Below are 25,732 nucleotides of genomic sequence, written 5' to 3' on the forward strand. Positions count from 1 at the left end.
TGCATTGCGGTGTAGCTTGCTGTCCAGGCTTCAAGAGGGTGCGTTTCTGGATGAGGTATCGAATATATTGCTTCCCCCTATTTATACCTCCCGAGGAGATCACGAATGTAAAATTAGAGAGATTCGAGCGCGCACGGAGGCTTTCCGGCAGTCGTTCTTCCCGCGAACCATACATGACTGGAACAGGAAAGGGAGGTAATGCAGTGGCATGTAAAGTGCCCTTCGCCACACACCGTTGGGTGGCTTGCGGAGTATAAATGTAGATGTAGATGAAGAAACTGTTCAGTCAGCTGCAATCATGTTCTAATGGTAAGTTAAGACAGAATTTTAAGTGCATTTCATTTCGTGTAAACACCAAGACATTTTTTCAATTAGCATAATAGTTTCTGAGATACACAGTGATAAGAAGGAAATTTTTCTGGATGCAAAAATTTCTCTTATTTCAGTAACCAAAGTAACACTAGCAATAATTAAAATTAGGAAATGATTTTTCGCATGCTTAGAAGTGTACCAACAAGGATACCATATGTGACTCAGAATTTTTGCAGTATTTTTGTAAGGGACAGGGACTCTATTTTTTTTCTCTAAACTTCTTACCTGTTAAACAGTTACATATTGACACAAATGGACAAAAATGTTATTTTCATAAGCTTGCGTACAGGAGAAGAAATGCAATATGCAACTTTGAAAAGTTAAGTATTTTGGTAATCAATGAAAAGGAAAGTATTGTTGAGAGTTAAAAAGTTTTCGAGATCTCATGTGGTAAGTCTGAAGCTGTTTACAAATGGGAAAATTCCATACATTTCAAAAAAATTAATGTAACCCTGCCCCTAACTAAAAATAAGAACACATTTTTGATATGACGACAGAGACTACAGAGAGCTATACCATGTGGGAATTTGAGATATTTCACTTCATTTTTGTCAGAGGTAGAGGCTTTAAGGCAATTTTCTATTGCTGTGAAGAGGAAAGTGCAGTGTTGGCTGCCAGCAGACAGTACTTCATGCAACAACGGCGCAACTTCGGATCTTAAATGTCAGGTGCCAACTAGTTAAAATCACACTATATGTATTTGTCATAATATGAACTCAGCTTGTAATGCATATAACTTACAAACATGTTATTTATATCTAAAAACAAAGATGATGTGACTTACCAAATGAAAGTGCTGGCAGGTCGACAGACACACAAACAAACACAAACACACACACAAAATTCAAGCTTTCGCAACAAACTGTTGCCTCATCAGGAAAGAGGGAAGGAGAGGGAAAGACGAAAGGATGTGGGTTTTAAGGGAGAGGGTAAGGAGTCATTCCAATCCCGGGAGCAGAAAGACTTACCTTAGGGGGAAAAAAGGACGGGTATACACTCGCGCACACACACACATATCCATCCACACATATACAGACACAAGCAGACATATTTAAAGACATCTTTAAATATGTCTGCTTGTGTCTGTATATGTGTGGATGGATATCTTTAAATATGTCTGCTTGTGTCTGTATATGTGTGGATGGATATGTGTGTGTGTGCGCGCGAGTGTATACCCGTCCTTTTTTCCCCCTAAGGTAAGTCTTTCCGCTCCCGGGATTGGAATGACTCCTTACCCTCTCCCTTAAAACCCACATCCTTTCGTCTTTCCCTCTCCTTCCCTCTTTCCTGATGAGGCAACAGTTTGTTGCGAAAGCTTGAATTTTGTGTGTGTGTTTGTGTTTGTTTGTGTGTCTGTCGACCTGCCAGCACTTTTATTTGGTAAGTCACGTCATCTTTGTTTTTAGATATATATTTCCTACGTGGAATGTTTCCCTCTATTATAAACATGTTATTTAATATCACCACAATTGTTTGGTATTGTTTTCAAAAGTTGTTGGAACAGTTTCTGCATTCAAAAATCTATACAACTATTTATCGAGTTGCAAGTTGGCTCGCTGAACGTCTTTTGGTCATATAACTGTTTCACATGACTGGCCACAGTTTGCAGCACAGCAGCGCTATTAATGTTTTCTCCAAAATTCTCGTAAAATCTTGAGTGAAAACAAACTCTGCCCTATATTCATTGTATTATAAATGCAACTCAATGCTGACTGCAAAAGTGCCAAATCCAGCAGTGACTGCTGACGACAGGACACAGGAATTTGAAACCGAAGCATATATATATAAATTAAAAAAACTGCAGTAGCAGAATTTCATGAGAGTGTAAAGACACTACTTTAAATGAAGAAATTCTGTTTGCAAATGAGCAGCAGTCTTCAATTAGCAGCAGCTTGAAAGCTTTACAAAGGCCAACATTCTCCTCCACAAACTGGAAAAATGAAAATTATCGGCAGTGAATGAATGAATTCACTGAAGGTGAGCAGTGTTCTGTTAACAGTAAAACTGTAGTTTAAACTTGATCCTATTAAAACTCAATATTTAATAAAGTAATATGTTCTGCACTAGGACATTATCAAATTATTTTTTTTTTTTTTTTAAATCAAATAACTAATATAATAAGTGTTCCTTTTTAGGTGATACTAACATTCTGCATGTAAAAACAATGAAGGAGACTATCAAGCTTCTAATACAATGAAAAATGACGTGATGGAACAACAAGCTGGAACAGATGTCACGATATTAGCCAATGAGACTACTGTATTGTTGAGAATCATTGAAGTGTGGAATTAGCAGAAATTTTTGTTCCATGTATACATGCAATCTCAACACGATGTACTTGTGCAGTTTTACGGGCTCTTTAGAAATACAATACACAACATGATAATATAGAGGCCAATAGAGGCCATAGTGATTGATAGTGCTAGATACGTGAACAAATGTGTTGATTCTTTGAAGAAAATTGTACATGATCTTTTAATCCAATTCAGTGCTGGACTCACAAACTGAATCCGACTGCCAACTGTTTTTAAGGAACTTAGCAAGTCAAACACTATGAAAAGCCATTTATAAAGTGAACTTTTGAACACCAGGAAGAGGAAACATTTTTATTTGGAGTTTCTGAAGGAAAGGAATGCACATTTTTTTCCTCATCAAGTTTTTACACACTGGAACTCGTGACCCACAGCCACTTACATAGCAGAATATTTTGAAGAAATGGTTGTATTTTTCCACAGTGACGACATATGGGAGCTGTCTAATGCAGGCAAGAGTATGTCAATTCCCAGTAGGATGAGGAAGTGAAATGGATTTTTGTGAAAGCCATGTTTTCGAAAGAATGAGTTAACTAATATTACTGTCTTCTTAGTCTTTGACATATCCCACTTCACATTAATTTCAAACAGGTTGAAGAAGGAATTTTTGTTGATGAACAAATACAATTTTTTAAAAGTACATAAAAAAGTAAGTGTTTCATGGAGAAATTAAGGAGGCATTGAGGCCCACTGGATTGCATTTTCAGACAAGGTTGTTAGCTCTTATGGCCACAGGTTTAAATGAACCCATATTTTAAGTCACAGATTCACATTTTATCCCAAGGGAAATAAGCTTGACCCCCATTATTGCACACATGGCAAGGATACTGCAGTCTGGTCACAGTAGTGCGGCTACTCTGAAGCGGTGTAAATCTCTTCAGAATTTTGCTGAAAAGCAAATTTCCAGTGAATCAGATAATGTTGACATAATCTAATTTGTGTATGCATAAGGAGTCGATAACCAGCAGTTTGCAGTTTTGGCACTGAATGTCATTTGGATCCAGTGTTCCAATGCAGACAGTGTGCAGCTAAGTCTGCAGTGTTTGGCTGAAAATTTACATGTCTTAAAATTGTTTTCTTAATTGTGAAGTATAATAAAAGTGTTTCCTTTCTCCTTCTCAAGTCAGTGTAACGTTAATAAATGTGATATGCATGGCGTAACAAATATCATGTAAATGTTAGGTACAGTTTCATTTTTAATGTAACATTCAAAATTAGTTAAATAGTACAAAAATAAATAAATGAAAAGATAAACCAGCCAGCAGTAAATAACAGTGAAAATTACCATTGAAATCTGAAAAAAATAAAACTGACATTGGCCATAAATTACAAATTTTCCCAATGCCTTCTTATGAGTACTGACACTTACATGGTGTGAACATGTCTGTTTGGCTTTCATGTTATTGACTTCTCAACACAAACTAATGACTTACCTTTTTTTCTTCTTTTTACAAAACCTTAAAAACCTTAGAAAACTCTAATAACCTAACAAGAATCTGACTGATTAATCCAGAAACGATATTCCATCTTGCACTGCCTGCTATGTTCTGTTTGCAGTTATTGTCACTAGAGATCATCACATGTGTACCATGAGGTTACAAAAGTCATGGGATATCTCCTAATATTGTGTCAGGCCTCCTTTGGGCCAGCATAGTGTAGCAACTCAACATGGCACGGAAACCCCTGTAGAAATATTGAGCCATGCTGCAAGTATGGCTGTCCATAACTGGGAAAGTTTTGCTAGTGCAGGGAGGCTGTGGGGAACAAAGGGTGGTTGCGAGATGAGTGACTTCAGGTGCTCAGACAGAGTGAAGCTGGGTTTGGAGCTGGGGACTAGCGGTGATTAATACTAGGAAAATTATGGGAACAAAGGATGTGTTGCAAGAACTACTCTCATCTGTTGCAAGAACTACTCTCATCTATTTAGTTCAAAAAAAGCTGGCACTGGAGGGAAGGATTCAGGCAGCACAGGTTGTGAAGCAGCCATCAAAATCAAACATTTTATGGTCAGGAGTGTGTTTTGCAACAGGGTGGGCAACTCCGGTCTCCGCCACAGATAAGAGGATGGTCTTTCATTTGGGTGAACAGCTGGAAAATGCTATGCAGAAATTGCAGCAGATTTGGTATATGACGTGACTGCTTTCACAGATGGCTCTGTCTCTGATGGGATAGATCAGTTCCACTGACAGGCTTCACCTTAAGATCCACACCCAAGTTCAATCATGCTTAACCACGTTGGCCTCTTCAAAGACCTGCTCATATTCTCCTGATTCACTGTAGTAGTAACACTTTTTGCTACTAATACTATCAACCAAAGCCAACCTGGCCCCATCAGAGAATCTCGACTCTTCCAGTTTGTACGACTATCCAACCATGACCCCCACCCCCTCTCCCATCAAATTACTCTCCTATCTTCCAGGAATTCCTTACCTCCAACTTGATCTCACTTTCCTTCCTAAGGTCCCTTCTCAGGACCACAAACCTCTCGATAGAAGACAGAACAGTAATCTGCATCTGCAGGCCAGATCCTTATTTAGTCATCCTTCCTGCAGAAAATTGCTCCACCTTTATCACAATGATCTACAGTGATCACCTGACGGAAGCCACTGTGCGAGTCCTGCGCGCACAAGCCTAATCATAGTAGCCCCATCCCAGAGGTCCAATATAACCTCATATTGCAAGTCAAATCCTTAGTTCCATCCCAGACTATTCTCCCCCATATTCATCTCCCTCCTCATCTCAATGAATGGCCCACACACTCACCTTCCACACACTTTCGATATTCATTAACCCAATAATCTTGAACACTACATAGTAACTGATAACTGTCCTGCTGAATCTTCATTCTCTTTGACCAATGCCTCTGAACCAACTGCTTACAGTCCAGTCTCCTGTATTAGAGATATGAAATGCTTCCTCCACCAACTCTCAACCTTAGTCACCACATTACCACTTGGGTCCCCACTTGTCACTGTTTGACACCACCTCCTCATACAACATCGTCACCCATTCTCTGATCTCTCAGATTCTCTCAGCATGATTGATTAACGGTACACTTCTGGGCGTACAGGCGTGTTGTTGTTTCCATTTAATGCACTGTACTTTGACAACTGACCCAGCTATAAAATGGAAACATCAACTTGGCTGTAGACCCAGAAATACACCATTAACCTGTCATGCTCTTGGTTTTATCTTTTTCAAATACTACCTTCCCCAATATCCTTCTGATTTCAAACTCAACACCTCATTCATTACACATTAACAAATTACATGCTCTCACACAACTGCTTCTCTTTTGAAGGGAAGAAATACAAACAAATAAATCGCTTAGCCATTGGCACCTACATGACAGTGCCCTATCCAATCCTACTTATGGGTCATGTAGAGGAAACCCTTCCTAGCCACCCAAACTCTTTCCTTGTTCAGGTTCATTGATTATATCTTCATGTTCCAGACACAAGGCCAAGACACACTATCATCATTCCATCACGACCTCATCTCTTCTCTAGTTCACTTCAGCTGGTCTTCCTCAGCCCAACATACACCTTCCTGGAAGTTGACTTTCACATTACTGATTGTTCCATCAATACATCTGTCCATTAAAAGCCTAATGACCATCAACAGTATCTTCATTTTGATAGCTGTCACCCCTTCCACACTAAAAAATTGCTCCCTTATAGCCTGACCACCCTGGATGGCTCATCTGCAACGACGAGAATTTCCTTGATCCATATTCTGACGGTCTCATTAAGGCCTTCACAGGCAGTCACTATCCCCTTAATCTAGTGCGCAGACAAATTTCCCATGCTCTAATCTCACACATCCCTAATCTTCCGCCCAATCCCAGCAACCAACTGCAAAGGATAACCACTTTCCCTCATCACCCAGTATCATACTGGAATGTAATAACTGAACTGTATCCTTCATCAGACTTTTTAACTAATCATCATTGTACCTGGAAATGAGGAACATTCAACCCAAAATTTATCCTACCCCTCCCAAAGAGGTGTCATATTGCCCATGTAATCTACACCACATCCTAGTCCACCACTATGCCACATGTGCTCCCACCCTTTTGCCAAATTGGTCATCTCTCTGTGGAACATCTGATACATTCACCCAATACATCCACTCCAGTCCCCCTATAGGTTTATCCTATCCCATCAGAGGCAGTGACACCTGGGAAAGCAATCATGTCCATTTACTGAGTCTGCTGCTATTTCTGCACAGTATTTTACAAGGGGATTACCACCAACCAGCTGTCCACTCGAATGAATGTACCACCAAACTTTGGAAAAAGAGCAGAGTCGGCCACTCAATGGCACACATCCTGAGCACAACATGCTCAAATCTACAAACCACCAGAAGTTTCCATTACCAATTTTTCAACAGTAATTAATTATGTCTTTCTGAAACACAATTTGTATAGTTCTCATTGCAATAAAGGTGAAAAGATTTTACATCTTCTTTCTGTTTTCCCTCTATGATGAATAAGAAAATAGTTACTCACTCTATTTCCACGTCAGGCTCTTTTTCACCAGTCTCCTTATCTGGCTGCTTTTTTGCCTCTGCCTTCTGCTTTTGCTGTTCCTGTTGCCTATGTCTTGCTCTTTTCTTTCGTTTCTTTTTCCTTTTGTTCTTGCTTTGTCGTTCTGCCTGAGGCTGCTGAGCCTGCTGTGCAGGAGGTTCAGAGGCTACAGTTTTGGGCTTGATTTTTTTCTCCTGTTCTTGTTCTTCCTCTTCTTCCTCCTCCTCCTCCTCTTCTTCTTCTTCTTCTTCTTCCTCCTCATCTTCCTCTTCTCCTTCATACACATTTCTCAGGCCTGGGGTGCTGATGACTGGCGCAGGAGGTGGCTCAGGAACTTCTTGCTCCTCTATAGTAAAACAGTGGTGGTTAAAATAATGAGAGAAATATAGTTATGCATTTGCAAAATGTTTCAAAATTAAAACAGAGTCAACATAATGAAATGTTATAATCACAAATCCATCCATCTACCTTGAAAAACACAATGTAATTCAATAGATAAAAATTCTACTCATCAAGCAGCAGCAGGAGAACACATATATAAAAAAAGTATTATGTATGCAAGCTTTCAGAGCCTGTGACTCATTCTTCTGGCAGAAGGGTTGAAGGGGAAAGAAGAACTGTGAAGGAAAATGACTGGTGAGATTTAGGAGAAGGGGTGGAGTTCAGAAAAGTCACCCAGAACCCGGAATCAATGGGGACATACCAGATAGGATCAGAAGGATCTCACCCCGTTCAGTAAGTCTACCGTGACCTGGGGTTCTGGGTGACTTTTCTGACCTCTACCCCTTTTCCTAAACCTCACCAGTCCTTTTCCTTCTTCGCCCCTTTTCCTTCTCCTTCAACCCTTCTGCCAGAAAGGGGCAATGGCTCCAAAAGTTTGCATACGTAATACAATTTTTATACATGTTCTCCCACTGCCACTTTGGGAGTAGATTTTTTATCTGTCCAATTACATGTATCTTCAAAAATTGATTATTTTCATTGATCTATGTTAAAAATATTTTGTTTAATTGCTCATATAAATTTCACATCATAGCTTCAACACAAATACATCTGGTTACTATGAAGAAACTTCGTTTGTATGTGAACACAATGGAATCCTTTGCCCGTGATTTGTGCCTCTCTACCTTGAATATGGCAACATTATGTAGTTTCTTCATCAGGTCAATCATCAACTGTCATTCACTGTAAATGTACTGTTCTGTATACATTGAAACAAATCATTGCTACAGCTGAAAAGATGTGATGAATGACAGAAATAAATCCTTGAATTCAATCCTGGACTGTTGGATTTGTAATCTGTCACTCACTCACTGAATAGCACTCAAGTATAGAACTCAAATTTTCCTCAAAAGGTTGCAACATGTAGTATTTTATGTATGGGGTCACGACCTCATTCTTGACGAGTGCTTACTGTTCCCCAGTAAACACCCAATTCTTTGAAGAATTGAACTCTCCTACATAAAATAGCTTCAAACTACCGATTATCTTACAAATGAGTTTATGTGTTTCAAATAATTGGCGTTCAGCACATAAGTGAGAAAAGTTTTAGTAAAGATTTGAAATTATTGTTAAAGTTAACTGGAAGATGGTAAGTGCTCTTATTACGCAGCACTGGATGACCATAGTCTGGGTAATTTGGGCTCCATTTTAAACGAAAGCCAGTTTTTCATGCATCTCAGTCTTTATGACATTTCTCCTGAACTATGCATCATACAGAGATATAATTTTTCAGGTACATACAGTGGTGTATGTGGATATTGTCTGCGAATTGTGTTGCAAATATAGTTGACAGTAAAGAAGTAGTAAATTAAACTCCACCCCTGATGCTTAAGTTTGACTGCATAAAGAGCGAAAATACAGTAAGCAACAAAATTTCTTCCTTTCATCATTGTGTGTGTGTCTGTTTTTTGGGGAGGGGGGTAGTAGTCTCAGTGAGATGAAGTTTTGTAAAAGTTTGAAATTATGTGTAAAGTTTACTGGGAGTTACTAAGTGCTCTCATTCTCAAATACTGGATGAATTTAGTCAATTTATTTGTGCACCGTCAGTTACATTGCCTTAAGACAAACATACAGTTTTTAACTGTAATACTTTGTTTAATGCATTAAACTTTCAACATAAGATTATATCTCTTAATGAGTATATTATGACAGCATTTTAAATTGCTAAATTTGATCAATAATTACTCAAAGTACTTAAAAATCAAACTTGTTGCCCCTGAAGACCATTAGATAGCCAACCTGCTATTAGTACCATGTTCCAGGGTAGTGGTTGAGTACAGATTCTCCTACAAAATAATTTGGGCAAGGACAAGTGTTACAGGAGGATCAAGGCATGGACATCGAATGCTTTTAGAGACCACCCCTCTATGCAGTACTAGTGGCATAACAGTTGAGAGCAAACTTTGAGAATATTGCATGTAAATTTTTTGGCCATGTTGTAGTTTTAAATGGAGATTTTAACTTACCAGCTATAGACTGGGAGACTCAAGTGATTAGGGTGGGTGAGAGAGATAAAAGATCATGTGAAATAGTTCTAAGCGCTTTATCCAAAAATTTCATAGAGCAGTTAATCAGATAACCGACTCGTGAAGATAATATCTTAGACCAGCTAGTGAAGAATGGACCCAAACTTTTTCAACTCCGAGTAGAACAGTCAACCAGTGATCACAAGGCCATTACAGCATCAATGAATACAGCTGTAAATTGGAATACAAAGAAACACAGGAAGATCTTCCTGCTCAGCAAAAGTGACAAGAAACAGATTACCTGAGTGGTCAGCTTGAAAATTTCATCTTCGGCACTAGCAACTTTGAGTATCAATTGACAAAGTTCAAGAGCACTGTACAACATGCTTTAGATAGGTATGTGCAAAGCAAAGTTGTGAATGTTGGAAAAGACCCACTGTGGTTCAACAGTCACGTTCAAAAACTTTCACGAAAGCAAAGAGTGTTTCACTGCAAATTTAAATGTAGTCAAAGTCTCAAAGACACATTAAAGTTTAATGAAGCCAAAATTAGCATAATGACACCCATGTGTAAAGTGTTCAACGAATTCAAAAGAAAAATTCTGTCTACCAATTTGATAGAAACTCCTAAGAGGTTTTGGTCATATGTTAAATCAGTAAAAAGATTGGAGCCAACTGTCCGGACACTCCTTGAGCATAAAGGCTGTGAAACAGAGGACGACACAGAAAACACCAAATTCCTAAACACATTATTCCAAAACTGTTTCACAGGGGAATATTGCACTGTAGTGCCTCTTTTAAATCATCACACAAATGACAAAATGGCTGATATCAAAATAAATGATTGTGGGACACAAAAGCAACTGAAACAGCTCAACAAAAGGAAGGTCACTGGACTTGAAAGGATACCAGTAGCATACCGCAGGTATTTGGAGGACCAAAGTGTTCCTTATGATTGGAAAAAAGTACAGGTCATTCCTGTTTCCTAGACAGGTCATTCAACAGATGTACAAAACTATACCCCTCTAATTCTGGTAATGGTTGGCTGTAGAATTTTGGGATATGTGGGTTCTGAAAACAATGGTTTTGCGAAACTCAGCTCACCACACTGCAGCCTTATAAGCAAAATGTCAATGTACAAAACATCAGCCCAACTGTGTGGTTGGACTGAAGAGTTTATAGCAAACAGAACACAACATGTCATTCCCAATGAAGAGAAGTCTTTAGACATAAAAGTAACTTCGGGTGTGCCCCAGAGGAGTGTTACAGGACCAAAACTTTTTCACAATATATATAAATGACCTAGTCAATAATGTTGGAAGTTCCATGTGGCTTTTTCTGGTTGATGCTGTTGTATACAGAGAAATCGTGATGATAGAAAATTGTAGCAAAATGCAGGCAGACCTGCAGAAGACTGATGGTTGGTGCGGGGACTGGCAACTGACTTCAACTTATATATATAGACACACACACACACACACACACACACACACACACACACACACACACACAAGATATGTGTCTGTGTATGTGCGGATGGATATGTGTGTGTGTGCGAGTGTATACCCGTCCTTTTTTCCCCCTAAGGTAAGACACAAGATATGTGTCTGTGTATGTGCGGATGGATATGTGTGTGTGTGTGTGTGTGTGTGTGTGTGTGTGTGTGTGTGCGCGCGCGAGTGTATACCCGTCCTTTTTTCCCCCTAAGGTAAGTCTTTCCGCTCCCGGGATTGGAATGACTCCTTACCCTCTCCCTTAAAACCCACATCCTTTCGTCTTTCCCACTTTCCTGACGAAGCAACTGTTGGTTGCGAAAGCTAGAATTTTGTGTGTATGTTTGAGTGTCTATCAACCTGCTAGCACTTTTGTTTGGTAAGTCTCATCATCTTTGTTTATATATAGCTCATGTCTGCTTGTGTCTGTATATGTGTGGATGGATATCCCTCCCTCTTTCCTGATGAGCAACAGTTTGTTGCGAAAGCTTGAATTTTGTGTGTATGTATGTGTCTGTTTGTGTTTCTATCGACCTGCCAGCGCTTGGTAAGTCGCATCATCTTTGTTTTAGGGACATGCTAGATTGAGGTTCATCAGAACGGAAGTAGCTTGCAAAATACTCATTTGACCAATACTTTAATATTTCTAGTCAGTATGGGACGTGTATCAGATAGGATTGATGTGGAGCTCGAGAAGATACAAAGAACAGTGACACGTTTCATTACAGTTTCATTCAGTAAGCTCAAATGCGTCACAGAGATGATCAACCATCACCGGTGAGAGACACTGCAAGAGAAGCATTCTATATCATAATGTGTTTCATTGTTAAAGTTCTAAGATTGTAAGCTTTTAGAAGAGTCAACAAGTACGAGGGTCATTCAGTAATTAAAAGAGATAAATAGGTCTGGAGAAAAAGTGTTTATTTTTACAAAACAATACTTTTTTTACTTTTAAACATAATCCCCTTGAACATTTATGTACTTGTTCCAATGGGCTACAAGTGTTTTTATTCTGGCTGCAAAGAACTATTTATGTTTGAAGCAATTTCCCACAAACTTTTTCATGTCCTCGCTGTCCTGGAACTTCTTCCCAAGTAATGCCTCCTTCAGTGCACCAAACAAATGGAAATCACTAGGTGCTAAATCAGGACTGTAAGGGGGATGAGGCAGTACTTCCCAGCCCATTTTGTCGAAGGTTTCATGGGTTAGTTGAGCAATATGAGGACGTGCATTGTCTTGCTGGATAATCGCACCTCTCCACTTTCTCTCATGGTTGGCTTCACCTCGTTTAAAAGCAAATCTGAGTAATACTGTCTGCTAATTGCACACTGCTCTTCGAGATAATCACAAAAAACTGGACCTTCAGCATCCCAAAACACAGTCAAAATGACTTACTGCTGATGCTTGGTTTTTGTATTTTTTCTTTTGACAGGTGAGTTGGTGTCCTTCGACTCCGTACTTTGTCTTTTTGATTCTGGCTCGTAACAGTGAACCCAAGTTTCATCACAAGTTAAAATTTTGTTGAGGAAGAGCTCGCCTTCTCTTTCATAACGTTCCTTTAGCTCTGTGCACACTCTCAACCTTGTTTCCTTATGTAGCTGCATCAACTCCTTTGGGACCCATCTTGCTCAGGTTTTGCGGTACTTCAGCTTGTTACAGATAATGTTATGAACAGTAGTAGTTCTAATTTGAACCTCATCAAGTATCATTTCCACAGTCACACAGCGGTCGCCACAAGTAATGTCATCCATTCGACTTTCAAAGTGAGGGAGTTAAAACTGCAACTGGTCGGACAGAACAGTGTTCATCAGTCACCGAGTTGCGGCCATTTTCGAACTGCTCTACCCACCTGTAAAAATTTGCATGATTCATACAACCTTCACCATAAACTTTAGGCATTCTAAAGTATATACTCACTGGTTTCTCACCTTCAGCAATTAAAAAAACGAATAACAGAAAGTTGTTCAACTAATGTGGACATTTCAAGTGGACTCGCCATCTTGAAATGTATTTTTGAGGTTATAAACAAAACATTGTTGATACATCAGCTGATCAGTGCTTATCCCAGTGATACCAACTTAAAGGCATAAAAGTACCAAACTTATCTTACTAACAGTTTTTTCCCCAGATCAATTTGTCTCTCTAATTATTGAATGACCCTCATATATTGCCTCCTACTACGTATAACTCATGAAAAGACCATGAAGATGAAATTGGACATTCAAGTCCACCCAGAGGCTTAACAGCAATTGTTCTTCCCATGAAATATTCATGACTGAGAAAGGAAAGGGGGCAAGTGACAGTGGTACACAAAGGTGGCTTGTGGAGTATAGATGTAGACTTAATTGTAGACATACATATACGAGGGTCAGAACATTAATAGTGGTAATTATTTATTTACAACTTATACACAACAGACACATTTCAAAATTGCACTCTTCTAAGAAGTGGTCACCAGCACTGTGTGTATCCCATTGCCAGTGATTGGGAAGATGTAGGATACACTTAGTAGCACCAGTTCTGTTGATAGTTTGAGTGGAGTAGTCTATTGTCCAATGAATTTCTCTAACAGTTCTAAAGTGAATGCCTTGAAGTGATTCCTTCATCCCAGGAATCAAGTTCAAGTCATAAGAGCTTATATCCGGAACTGTGGCAGGTGGAACAGCATTTTCCAGCTCCCTCAACTGAACAAGTCAATCACACTTGGTCTGTATATGTTCCCAAGCGCTGTCCTGCAAAATGATGGGAGGATCCTGCATGAAGTGTCACCACTTCTTTTTCTAAGCTGTCCATTTTTAGAAAGCAGCCTGTGACCAGCCTAGAGAAATAAGCGACATCATTTTTTGCAGGACCCACCTGTCATTTTGCAGGGCATGCTGGGGCTTGAAGTTGCAAATTGTGATCGATTTCTTTGATGGAACTGGGATGTGCTGTATCATCCACCACACACTCTGGACCTTGACTCCTAAGTCTGAAGGAAGCACTCCATCAAGTTTGCTTCAGAACTTGTTAGGGAGTTTCACTGCACAACAGACCACTCTCCTTGAGCTACCAAGAGAACTGGCACTGCTAAGGGTAACTTATGATTCCCACTCTGCTAGCAAAGATAGATACACAATGCTGGTGACTACTTTGTAGGACAGTGAAACTTTGAAACACGCATCTATTTTGTATAAGTTGCACAAGAGGTGTTCAATAAGTAATGCAATACTTTTTTCTGAAAGTGGGTTGGTTTTATTCAGGATTCCAATACACAATATTATTCCCAACTCTTTTGGCTACAAAACCCTACTTTTCAACATAATCTCCATTCAATGTAACAGTCCTACACCCCCTGGCTGGGAGGGCCTTTATGCCCACGTGGTACCACTCTATTGGTCGATGCCTGAGCCAACATTTCGCTGAATCAATAACTTCCCCATCATCCACATACTGCTTCAGTGAAGTGCACCCCTCACTGGACCAAATAGATGGAAGTTAGAAGGAGTGAGATTAGGGCTACAGGGTGGATGAGAAAGAACACTCCAACTAAGTTTTGTGAGCTCCACTCAGGTGTGCAGACTTGTGTGAGGCCTTGCATTTTCTGGAGAAGGAGTAGTTAGTCTGCATTTTTCTGATGAAGAACACTGAAATCGTTTCTTCAATTTGTTTCAACCCTCCTCAGGAGACACTGCCTTAAGGAAACACTGTCCGCGTGGGCGAGTGGGTTTGTTGATCCCATGAAGTGGAGGGCTATACTGGTGGTAGTCTAACTGCTGGCAGGGCCTCCCAAGCCGGACAGGTCTCTTTAGAGAATCCAGACGAAGTGTGTCTCACAACGTCCCATCTAGTGTCCTGTGCTGTCCTGTCCTATCCCATCCCCTACTCTCCCTTCCTTTCCTTTTACTCTCTGTGATTATGTGGCAGCACGCACAGACCCCTAATGTGGACAGCAGAAGATCCTTGGAAACCAGGACAGTGGTGAGGCACATAGGCCTTGCTGCGAAGGGACGGATAGCGTTCTGTAGTCGCAGTGAAGACAAACTATCTAAGGCATAAGGCCCTGAAGTAAAACCATGGCAGACGTCCATGCCATGAGATGGCAGCCCCACCAGGACACTCGGGGTTGTGGGCTGATAACCCGCACTACCAAAAAACGCATATCACAGAAACTAAAAGGAGCAACAGCCGGATGAATCTTAAGGATATGACATTTCGCTTGAAAAGGAAAACCCGTATTGGTTTTTGGAATGTAAGGATGTTGAGAGAGGCAGGAAGGCTAAGACAGTTGAAAAACAGATGGAGAGCTACCGACTAGATATATTCGGACTAAGCGAAATAAGGTGGTCAGAATCTGAGGGATTCCAAACCCAAAATGGTGGAGTGCTGCTGTATGCGGGTCAGACAGGTGAGGACGCGATGCACAGAAATGAGGTAGGGCTCTTACTCTCTAAAAGCAGCAAGAAGAGCTTACCAGAGTGCAAACCAGTCTCAGAATGGATAAAAACCACACGCTTTAAAAGAAAAGTGTGATATGTCACTGTAATTCAATGCTACGCACCTACAGAAATAGCTAAAGGAGAATTAAAAGATGCATTTTATACAGAGCTTAATGGACTGACTTGCACGCAAAAGTTGGTCCGGAAAATGAAGGGCTTGAACATATCATGGGCAAGCATGGCATGGGGATCAGAAATGTAAGTGGTGAACTGTTGTGCTGAACATGACCTAATCATTGGAGGCACATTGTTTCCACATCATAACTGCAATAAGATAGCGTGGGTTTCTCCAAACCACATTACTGAAAATCAAATAGACCACTTAGCCATAAGCCGCAAGTTTCGACACACACTGTTAGATGTCAGAAGTAGAAGAGGAGCAGATGTTGGACATGACCACCACCTAATTTTAGAGGAATTAGGACTCAAGACAGCGGAAAATAGAGCCAAGCTCAATCACAGGAGCAAGAAAATATATGTGGTAAGGTTAAAAGACTAACAGATCAAAGAAACATTTGCCCTTGAACTACAAAACAAATTCCAGGTCCTGTCTGCAAAAAACTTTAGGGAAGAGGGAACTGAAACAGGTTGAAAAAAATCTTAGGATGTAAGGCACATCAAAGGAAGGAATGTCTCTCCGAATGAAATCAGCCACATGAAGGAACTAAAACTTCAGTTAAATCTTTGGAGGACAAAGGGTACAGAAGAGTGAAGCACATAAAGAATACATGGAAGTTAACAAAAAAGTGAAAATATGTGTATGTCGAGATAAAAGAAAATGGACAGAGGAGCAAGCGAAGTTAGCAGAAAAGGCAGCAAGACAAGGAAATATGAAAGAGCTCTACAATATAACCGAACGGTAATCAATGAAGACGTGAAGGACCAGATAAGAACAATGATGAGGTGATGCTTACAACTCAACAGGCACAGCTACAGAGATGGGAGAAGTACTTCAAGGAACTGTTAAATTCTGAAGACGACCAAGAGGAACAGGTAAGAGATGTTCCAGAGGAAGTTGAATGTGGGATTTTAGAATCTATGCTTCCCTGGTGTGTGAATATCTTTCACGTTGCTATGGGCAACTATGCACACTACGATGGTACTTTATTCCGTGTATTGAGCTTTATGTAGTAATTCATGTAGTTTGCTTAATCTATTAATAAATTGTTCCAATCAGAAACTGCCCATAAATTACTCTGCTAACAGGTTATGGGCCCAGAATTACAAATCAGCGTAATATTCTAAAAAAAAAAAAAAATTATGAGATCACAGGCTCAGGAAAATTAGCAGCAGCGCGCAGTAATTTGGAACAATGTTATCGCTAAAATCATGATGCCAATAAATACCAATTCATTACCTATGATCGAAAAACTGATGGGAAGAGAAAACTACAGTACCTGGCAGTTCGCTATGCGAACATATTTAGAACTGAACAATTGTGAGGATGCGTCAGTGGCGAAGTACAGGATGCAACTAAAGTTTGTACAGCAAGAGCCAAAATTATACTCTCCGTCCATCCGTCGATATATGTTCACTTGGAAGATACATCTACAGTAAAAGAAGCGTGGGACAAGCTAAAGCAAGTCTATGAAGATTCTGGTCTCTTCAGAAGGATAGAGTTATTAAAAACGTTACTGTCAACCAGGCTGGAGAATTGTTCGTCAGCAAAAGAATATGTGTCGAAGATAATTTCCACGTCACAAAAACTAAATGGCTTGAATTTTGAAGTGAAAGAAGAATGGATTCAGTGTATTCTGCTTGCAGGATTACCAGACGAATATAAGCCTATGGTTATGAGCTTAGAAAATTTAAACATGCTGATCACAGGAGCCTCCATAAAAATAAATTACTGCAAGAAATAAACGATGAAGCTTGTAATAAACAATCGATTAGCGATGCTGCTCTGCGAGTCAACAAGAAAAAGAGTGATGTAATATTAAAAAAGGGTCCCAGGTGCTACAACTGCTACAAGTACAGGCATCTGCCTAAAAACTGTCGCAGCAAGAAGAAAAGCAACGAAAAAACTTCGGCCAAGACAGCAAGCTACCAGACATTTCTCACAACAGCAGCTGCAGGTAAAGATACACGGGCAGAATGGTACATAGACTCACGCACATCAGCGCACGTCTAAATATCCTTGTAATGAAAGTAGTGTTGAAGCATTGACAGGCTCACAAGTTTTAATAGCAAATAATGAAAACTTACCCGTAAAAGGTATATGATCTTTATTTGTAGATGTTCTCACTGGTAACAAGAGAGCTAGAATCAAAGTAGAGGATATGTGCCTCAGCTAAGCACAAATCTACTGTCTGTTAGTAAAATAGCAGAAAAAGGTCATTCGACTTTATTTGACAAACAAGGTTGTCTTATTTACTATGCATGCAAAAATATGGTTACTAGTGCATCATTAGCAAACGGAATGTACCGACTAGACGAAGCATATGATCAAAATTTTGAAGCAAAATCTATACTGCAGGCAAATAGTGCAGACTTGTGGCATAAAAGAACAGGCCATATGCATTCTAAGCTATGGAAGCGCTTTGTAATGGCCTGGCTAGTGGAATTTCATATAAGGGAACAATAAATACTCCCTGTGCAATTTGCTTAGAGGGAAAACAAACAATACTTCCTTTTCCACGATCTAGCTCAAGAGCCAAAGGAATTCTCGAGCTAGTTCACTCAGATTTGTGTGGGCCAATGCAAACTAGATCAGATGGAGGAGCCAAATACTTCCTTACTCTAATAGACAATTAGTCCAGAAAAGTATTTGTGTATTTCCTCGCCCGCATCTCGTGGTCGTGCGGTAGCGTTCTCACTTCCCACGCCCGGGTTCCCGGGTTCGAATCCCGGCGGGGTCAGGGATTTTCTCTGCCTCGTGATGGCTGGGTGTTGTGTGCTGTCCTTAGGTTAGTTAGGTTTAAGTAGTTCTAAGTTCTAGGGGACTTATGACCACAGCAGTTGAGTCCCATAGTGCTCAGAGCCATTTGAACCATTTTTTTTTTGTATTTCCTCAGAAATAAACATCAAGTTGCACAACTGATATTAGACTTCAAAAATCTACTAGAAATGCAAACTGGAAAAAAGATCTGCACTCTACGCACCGATAATGGCACAGAATATGTGAATGATAATCTGATAACATTTTTCAGAAAGGAAGGAATCTGACATCAGACTACAGTGCCATATACACCAGAACTAAATGGAGTGGTGAGGGTTACAGCCTTGCAATAGTAGAAAAAGCAAGATGCCTGCTCTCTGTAGCAAATTTGCCAAATAAATTCTGCACACAAGCAGTATCCACTACAGTTTATTTAATTAACAGGTCCCCAACTAATTCACTAAAGAACAAGACCCCAGAGGAAGCTTGGACAAACAAGAAGCCGAATCTTAAGCATCTTAGAATATTTGGAAGTAAGACATATGCTCACATTCCAAGAGCCAACAGACAAAAATGGGACAAAAAAGTGTTGAGTGTATTTTGGTAGGATACTGTGACGATTGAAAAGCATACATACTTTCTGAACCTAACTGTCAGAGACATGTGATTTTTGATGAAGATACTTCGAAACAGTGTAAAGAGGGAACTGAGTCAAATGAACCAAGTCGACCGTTTCTCCCACTGAAAGAGATGAAGTAAGATGAAGTAACTACAACTGAATTAGAAGATACTGAAACTGAACCTGAGACTGTAACATCAAGTAGTAGTTCAATGAATACTAGGAGCAATGACGAAACAAGTCCAGACGATCCAATTAATGATAATGAGCAACTGCAGCAAATATGAAGGTCATCGAGAATCCCAAAGCCAAAGAAACTGCATGACTTTCTAACTTATCAGTCTAAACAGTCAACTGACTCCAATCCTTTGACATTAGAAGAAGCGATGTTGTCAGACAATGACGGAAACTGACGGAAGGCAATACAAGACGAGTTACAATCTCACAAAGAGAACCGCATGTGGGAGTCTGCTGATTGACCTTCAGATAAAAAGCCATTAAAAGAAAAATGGGTGTTTAAAATAAAGAAAGATATGAAAGGTCTCTTTGTACGCTATAAAGCACGGCTAGTGATAAAAGGTTGTGCTCAGAAGCAAGGCCTGGACTATGATGAAACGTATGCACCAGTCGTAAGATATAACTCATAAAGGTAATTATTTGCTATGGCTGCTAAATATGACCTTGACATTGATCACTTAGATGTTGTCACAGCTTTCTTACAAGGTGACTTACATGAAGAGATTTATGCGAAAGTTCCAGAAGTAGATCCAGTTGCAAATACAGTGAAAGATAATGGTATAAAAAGACGAAAAAGGCAGTATATGAATTGAAGCAAGGTGGTTGCTGCTGGAACTTGAAATTAGATGGTACAATTATAAATCTAAACTTCAAAAGGTCAACAGCTAACCCTTGTGTCTATTATAAAAATCAAGGTTCAGACATTTTAATAGTTGCTTTTTATGTGGACGATATGCTCATTATTAGTAACAATTCACAAGACAGAGATGCTTTTAAAATAGAAAAAGTTTATGCTGAAAGATCTTGGTGAAGTTACAAACTGTTTAGGCAACAAAATTACTAACTGTTTAGGCATCCGAATTACTAGGAACCCCAAGGAAGGTTATTTGTGGATGGATCAGACACACTATGTAGAACAAATTCTTAACAGATTTAATATGAAAGAGTGCAATCCAATATGTACACCACTGGACAATAATCAGATGTTCACTCAAGATATGTGTCCAAAAACAGAACAAGAGCAAGAAGCTATAAAGAACATACCCTATCGTGAAGCAATAGGTAGTTTAATGTATGTTCAATTAGGAACAAGGCCGGACCTATCCATTCAGATAGGAATTGTTAGCCATTTTTGTAATAATCCTCGCATATCGCACTGGCAAGCAGTCGAAAAGAATCTCCAGATATCTAAAAGGTACTAAGGATATGAAACTTTTGTTTTCCAAATCAGAGGACTGTCACATAGTAGGTTACTGTGATGCAGATTGGGACAGAGATTCTGAAGACAGGAAGTCAACAACTGGATATCTCTTTAAATCTCAAGGAGCAGTAATATCTTGTCAGTGTAAGAAACAGCCAACAGTGGCCTTATCTACAACTGAGGCAGAATATATGGCTCTGACCTCAGCATGTCAGGAGACTATGGCTTCAAAGGCTACGCAATGAAATATCACCAAACCCCAAAAAAGACCGTGTCAAACTATTATGTGACAACAAGGCAGCAATTGACCTGTCTAAGACTAGCGGCTATAAGAGTTGAACTAAACGTATAGATACAAGACACCACTTCATAGGGGAAAAAACAGTCAGCACAAATTACTGTGGAGCACATACCTTCAGACCAAATGCTGGCAGATACGATGACAAAATCTCTGACGAAGGCACGCCATCATCTGGTACTTGCAAGATTTTGGACTGAGAAAGTAGTTTTTTGCTCTGTGTGTGTGTGTGTGTGTGTGTGTGTGTGTGTGTGTGTGTGTGTGTGTGTGTGTGTGTATCTTTCTTGCAGGCATAATTCTGGGGGGGGGGGGGGGGGGGGGGGGGGGGGATTTTACAATCTGTGCTTCCCTGGTGTGTGAATATCTTTTGTGTTGTTATGGGCAACTACAGATGCTATGATTTATTTTATTCCATGTTTCGAGCTTTATGTGTGCAATTTATGTAGTTTGCTTAATGTATTAACACTCTGCCGTCCAGCGACATCACAATGGTGTCGTGCACAAAATAGCGGTCAACGGCTGGCGACACCACAGTGGTGTCATGTGCATGGTATCAGTGCACAGCGGTCAGACTGATTTACCGAGGACCAATAATAAATTTGAAGGACCTCCGGGTCCAAACATATTTCCCAAAGATACACAGAGCATAGAGGATATCGTAGAATTATATATATTGGGAACGATCTATTTGAATATATTAGCAAAGAAACCAAGGAGTACTACACTCAAAGCTGCAATAGAAGGAAACTGGATTTAAAAAAAATGCCAAATTTATCGACGTTACGGGGCCCAAACTTAGGAAATGGTTTGCTATTCTTATGGGACCTGCAAAGAAAGCAAGGATCATGATTATTGATCAATGAATCTGTTGACAAGCACACCGATATTTCACAAAACCATGTCCCGCAACCGATTCAGATAAATATTATCATATTTAAACTTTCCCGACAACAACAACAAACCAGATAATGCCCACCGGGTTTTCAAAGTGCAATTTGTAATTGATTATCTTTTCAAAAAATTTAAATAAACAAATATTTGAAACAAACTAATTTTGTATTTATTTACGTATGTATATTTCTGAAATTTCATGAAAGCAGGGAAACAGGATTGAGAACTTATGACAACTAATGACGAGATTAGTAAAACTTAGCAATTTGTAATCCCCCGATAATGTCAAGAATGGCCGGCGAAAAGCCAAGTAATCCAAATTAGCGTTGCTGGTGCCAAGCGAATCAATTTCTACGAAACGTGAGGACGGCGAAGTGTTAATAAATTGTTACAATCAGAAACCGCCAGTAAATTACTCTGCTAACATTGAAGAAGATCAAGATATAAATCTGCAGTGCGCCACAATGGACAAAATTAGGATTGTTTTGAGAATCCTAAAGAATGCAAAGGCTCCAGACCTAGACAACATAGCACCGGAGCACTTAAAAGCCGATATTGAACGTACTGTTCAAATGTTCCATCCCTTGCTGAGCATATTTGGCTTGAACAGAAATCTCCAAAGGAGTGGGAAAATGGTTTGGTGGTAAAGCTCCCAAATAAGAGAAATCTGTCAGACTGTAACAACTGGCTTAGTATTGCTTTGTTGTCAGTGCCTCACCAACACTATTTTACACAGAATTACAAAGTCTCTTGAAAATCAACTGCGTAAAGAAGAGGCTGGTTTTAGGGCACAATGCAATTGTGTTGATCTTATTAACACTCTTAGGATCATTTTAGAGCAAAGCAAAGAATTCCAAGCAACCATGTACCTGGCATTCATTGATTTTCAAAAGGCCTTCAATTCCGTGAAACAGAAGGAGCTCTGGCAGGTGTTTCAGAAGTATGGTTACCACAGAACATCTTAAACATCATGAAATATCTATATGATGGCTACAAATGTTGCATACTTCACAAGGGAAATATGACAGAGCCCATCAAAGTAATAAATGGAGTCCAGCACGGCTGCCTTTTATCACCAACACTTTTTCAACTTGTTCTAGACTCAGTTATGAGAAGAGTTACAGCAAGTAGGAGACGAGGAATCCAATGGGGGATCCATGAATGTCTGGAGGATTTTAATTTTGCAGATGATACAGTTTTATTAGCTCAGAGGCTGACTGATATGTAAGCTAAATTAAACTCATTGAAAGAAGAAGCAGAGACTGTTGGCCTCAAGATAAATATAGGCAAAACAAAGGAAATGAGAGTAAATTCAAGGAAAATGGAGGTGCCACTGTTAACAGGGGAGCAGCGGGTGAAGACTCTCAACTCATTCCTGTATCTGGGTAGTATAGTGATGGAAGATGGTGGAGCTGGAGATGACGTGAAAAACCGCATTAAAAAGGCAAATGCTGACTTCATACAATTGTATTCAATATGGAAAAATAGAAGTATCAGATACACAACAAAAATCTGTATTTTTAATATAAATGTGAAGGCTGTCCTCCTGTACACCAGTGAAAGCTGGAAAATGGATAAAAAGATAACATTCCAGTTACAAAGCTTCATAAATAGATGTCTCCGTAGCATCATGAATATATGGTGGTCAGAAAAAATATGTAACGAGGAAATCTGGCGAATAACAAACCAGATACCTATAGAAGACCAGATACAAGAAAGAAAGTGGGAGTGGTTGGGGCACACTTTGAGAAAACCAGATGGAGCCATTGAGAAAAAAACATCGGAATGGAGTCTCCAGGAAACAAGGAAGAGAAGACCCAGGAGCACATGGAAGAGGACAGTGGAAGGGGAAGCAAAAAGAGTTGGCAAGACCTGGGCGGAATTGAGGCAAATGGCCAAAGACAAAGACGGATGGCGAGTTCTCCTGGATGCCCTACGCCCCCATAGGGGCCAAAGGAATTAAGTCAAGTAAGTCAATTTGTTTCAACATTGTTTGAGTCACTGGGCACAAACAAGAAAATGTGTTGCATTATTTACTGAATGCCTCACACAAATAAATAGTTTCTACTATTATAGTTCCAACCCTTACAAATATAAACACATGTTGTAAATGCAACTTAATAAAGTGGAAGAGAAGAATGTACATCTTACATCTTTAGAATCTAAGGTTAAAACATAGTCCACATATCTAGCATGTCTACAGACCAACACTATATTCTGGTGTTAATCAGTGGCATACCTAATGACTGCTTATCTTTTGCACAGAGAGTATGAACCTACTATAACTTTGATTCAAAAGAATCCACACTTTAAGCAACATAATTCAGAATTTTGTTTCTTACTGGACAATCAAATGCCTGCTGTCATAATCTGCCTCTGCTGAATCTCTCTCACATTACTACGAAGCACTAAAAACCTATTGCATGTATGAGAGCTGAACTTCAAATAAATAAATAAAAATAATAAAAATAAAAAAGTTACAGTATAACTCTGCTATTGCTAAGATTTATTTTGAGGAAATAGTCTTGCTGTACTCCAAGGATAACAAAGCTGAACTGTTACCTGTATTGTACATAAAGCTCTCACAGCCATCTTGATATGACAGCTAAAACTTACATTTGTACAAATTATTTACAAAATGTGCATGACTAACTGTTTCTCCTTGGAATGATAGAGTAAATAGAAAAACAATCATTCTTTTGAACATGCAGAATGATTGTAGTACTTTTATTTATTAAAAAGGAAACTATTGAACAATACATAGTACTTACGCATTTCATCCGGTTCCACTCCTACTTGTTTTGCACGCTCGGTTTTAAATGCAAGTGCCTGTTCCAAAGCCATTGGCAATTTCACTTCCTTTACTTCAGAAGGCGGTTCCACGTGCAGAGTTAGAAGAGATGGCAACTTTCTGTCCGATGAATCCTCATCAGGATCAACTCCTGGAGGCCCAACTCCTGGGGGACCAACACCTAGGGGCCCAACTCCCGGCGGTGCAACTCCCGGCGGTGCAACCCCTGGGGGTGCAACCCCTGGAGGGCCAACACCCGGGGGCCCAACACCAGGGGGCCCTATGCCTGGTGGTCCCACACCTATAGGCTGTTAAATTTAAAAAGAAAAAAAATATCCTAGGAAGTTAGCAGACAAACCATGAACAATAAGCTATTGAAGGGCAAGAAGTGAGATACCAATAACAAAGATGGCATTTAATGGCTACTGATTCATAATTCACCAATTATGCCTCGAAACACTGAATTATACAATAAATAAATGGCAAAATGAGATGGAGACAATAATAATCAACGTAACTTCTCAAAATTTATTTCACTGTCCTACATATTCAAGCTGTACATCCAGATACTTATCTTTTACAGGTCCTCGACAGCTGGCACTGACGAAATCTTTTGATTGTTGTCATAGCCAACATGTCACCTCTTCGGTTACAGCATTATCGTGCTCAAAATATTAGCTGATTGAATGAGATTTTAGGGGCCTGAACAGAGAAAAGTCACTGGGGGGCTAAATCGGGGCTGCAGTATTCCCAATGAAATGTTTGTAGCAGCTTGTGCATTTGTCTTTATGTGTGTGAGCAGGCATTTTCCTCCAGAAGAATCATTTGCTTTGTCAGGAGGTCCTGTTGTTTGCGGCAAATGACCTGCTGCAGTTTTCTCTGAATGGTGCAATACGACACTGCACTCATCATGACCCTGGAGTCCCAACAGTATGACCCCCTGTATGTCACAAAATACTCATAACAACATTTTACGAAAATTTCACTACAGTACTAATGTTTTTCAGGTTTTACTTGAAATTAAATCATATCATTTATTGTAAGAACATTATCACCTAGGATGGTTCTGTAATTACAATTGACACAGATATCAAGGAATCTACTAATGTGTAAGGTGGTGTTTAATGTGCAATATTTACTGTTAAGACTGCAAAAAACATTTAACCA

The 25,732-nt window shown here is 39.6% G+C and overlaps 1 protein-coding gene across 1 annotated transcript in view; it reads right to left on the reverse strand.

Annotated features, from left to right (window-relative positions):
* Window positions 1–25,732, reverse strand: part of LOC124601606 (splicing factor 3B subunit 2) — a 99,831-nt gene that overhangs the window by 55,363 nt on the left and 18,736 nt on the right. Inside the window, exons 4-5 of the mRNA XM_047136257.1 lie at window positions 24,546–24,873; window positions 7,195–7,558 (exon numbers count right to left, since the gene is read on the reverse strand). Coding sequence (XP_046992213.1) covers window positions 7,195–7,558; window positions 24,546–24,873 — 692 coding nt within the window. The remainder of the gene's footprint in view (window positions 1–7,194; window positions 7,559–24,545; window positions 24,874–25,732) is intronic.

The sequence above is a fragment of the Schistocerca americana genome, chromosome 1 (genome assembly GCF_021461395.2).
Source record: "Schistocerca americana isolate TAMUIC-IGC-003095 chromosome 1, iqSchAmer2.1, whole genome shotgun sequence".
NCBI classification, from domain to species: Eukaryota; Metazoa; Arthropoda; class Insecta; order Orthoptera; family Acrididae; genus Schistocerca; species Schistocerca americana.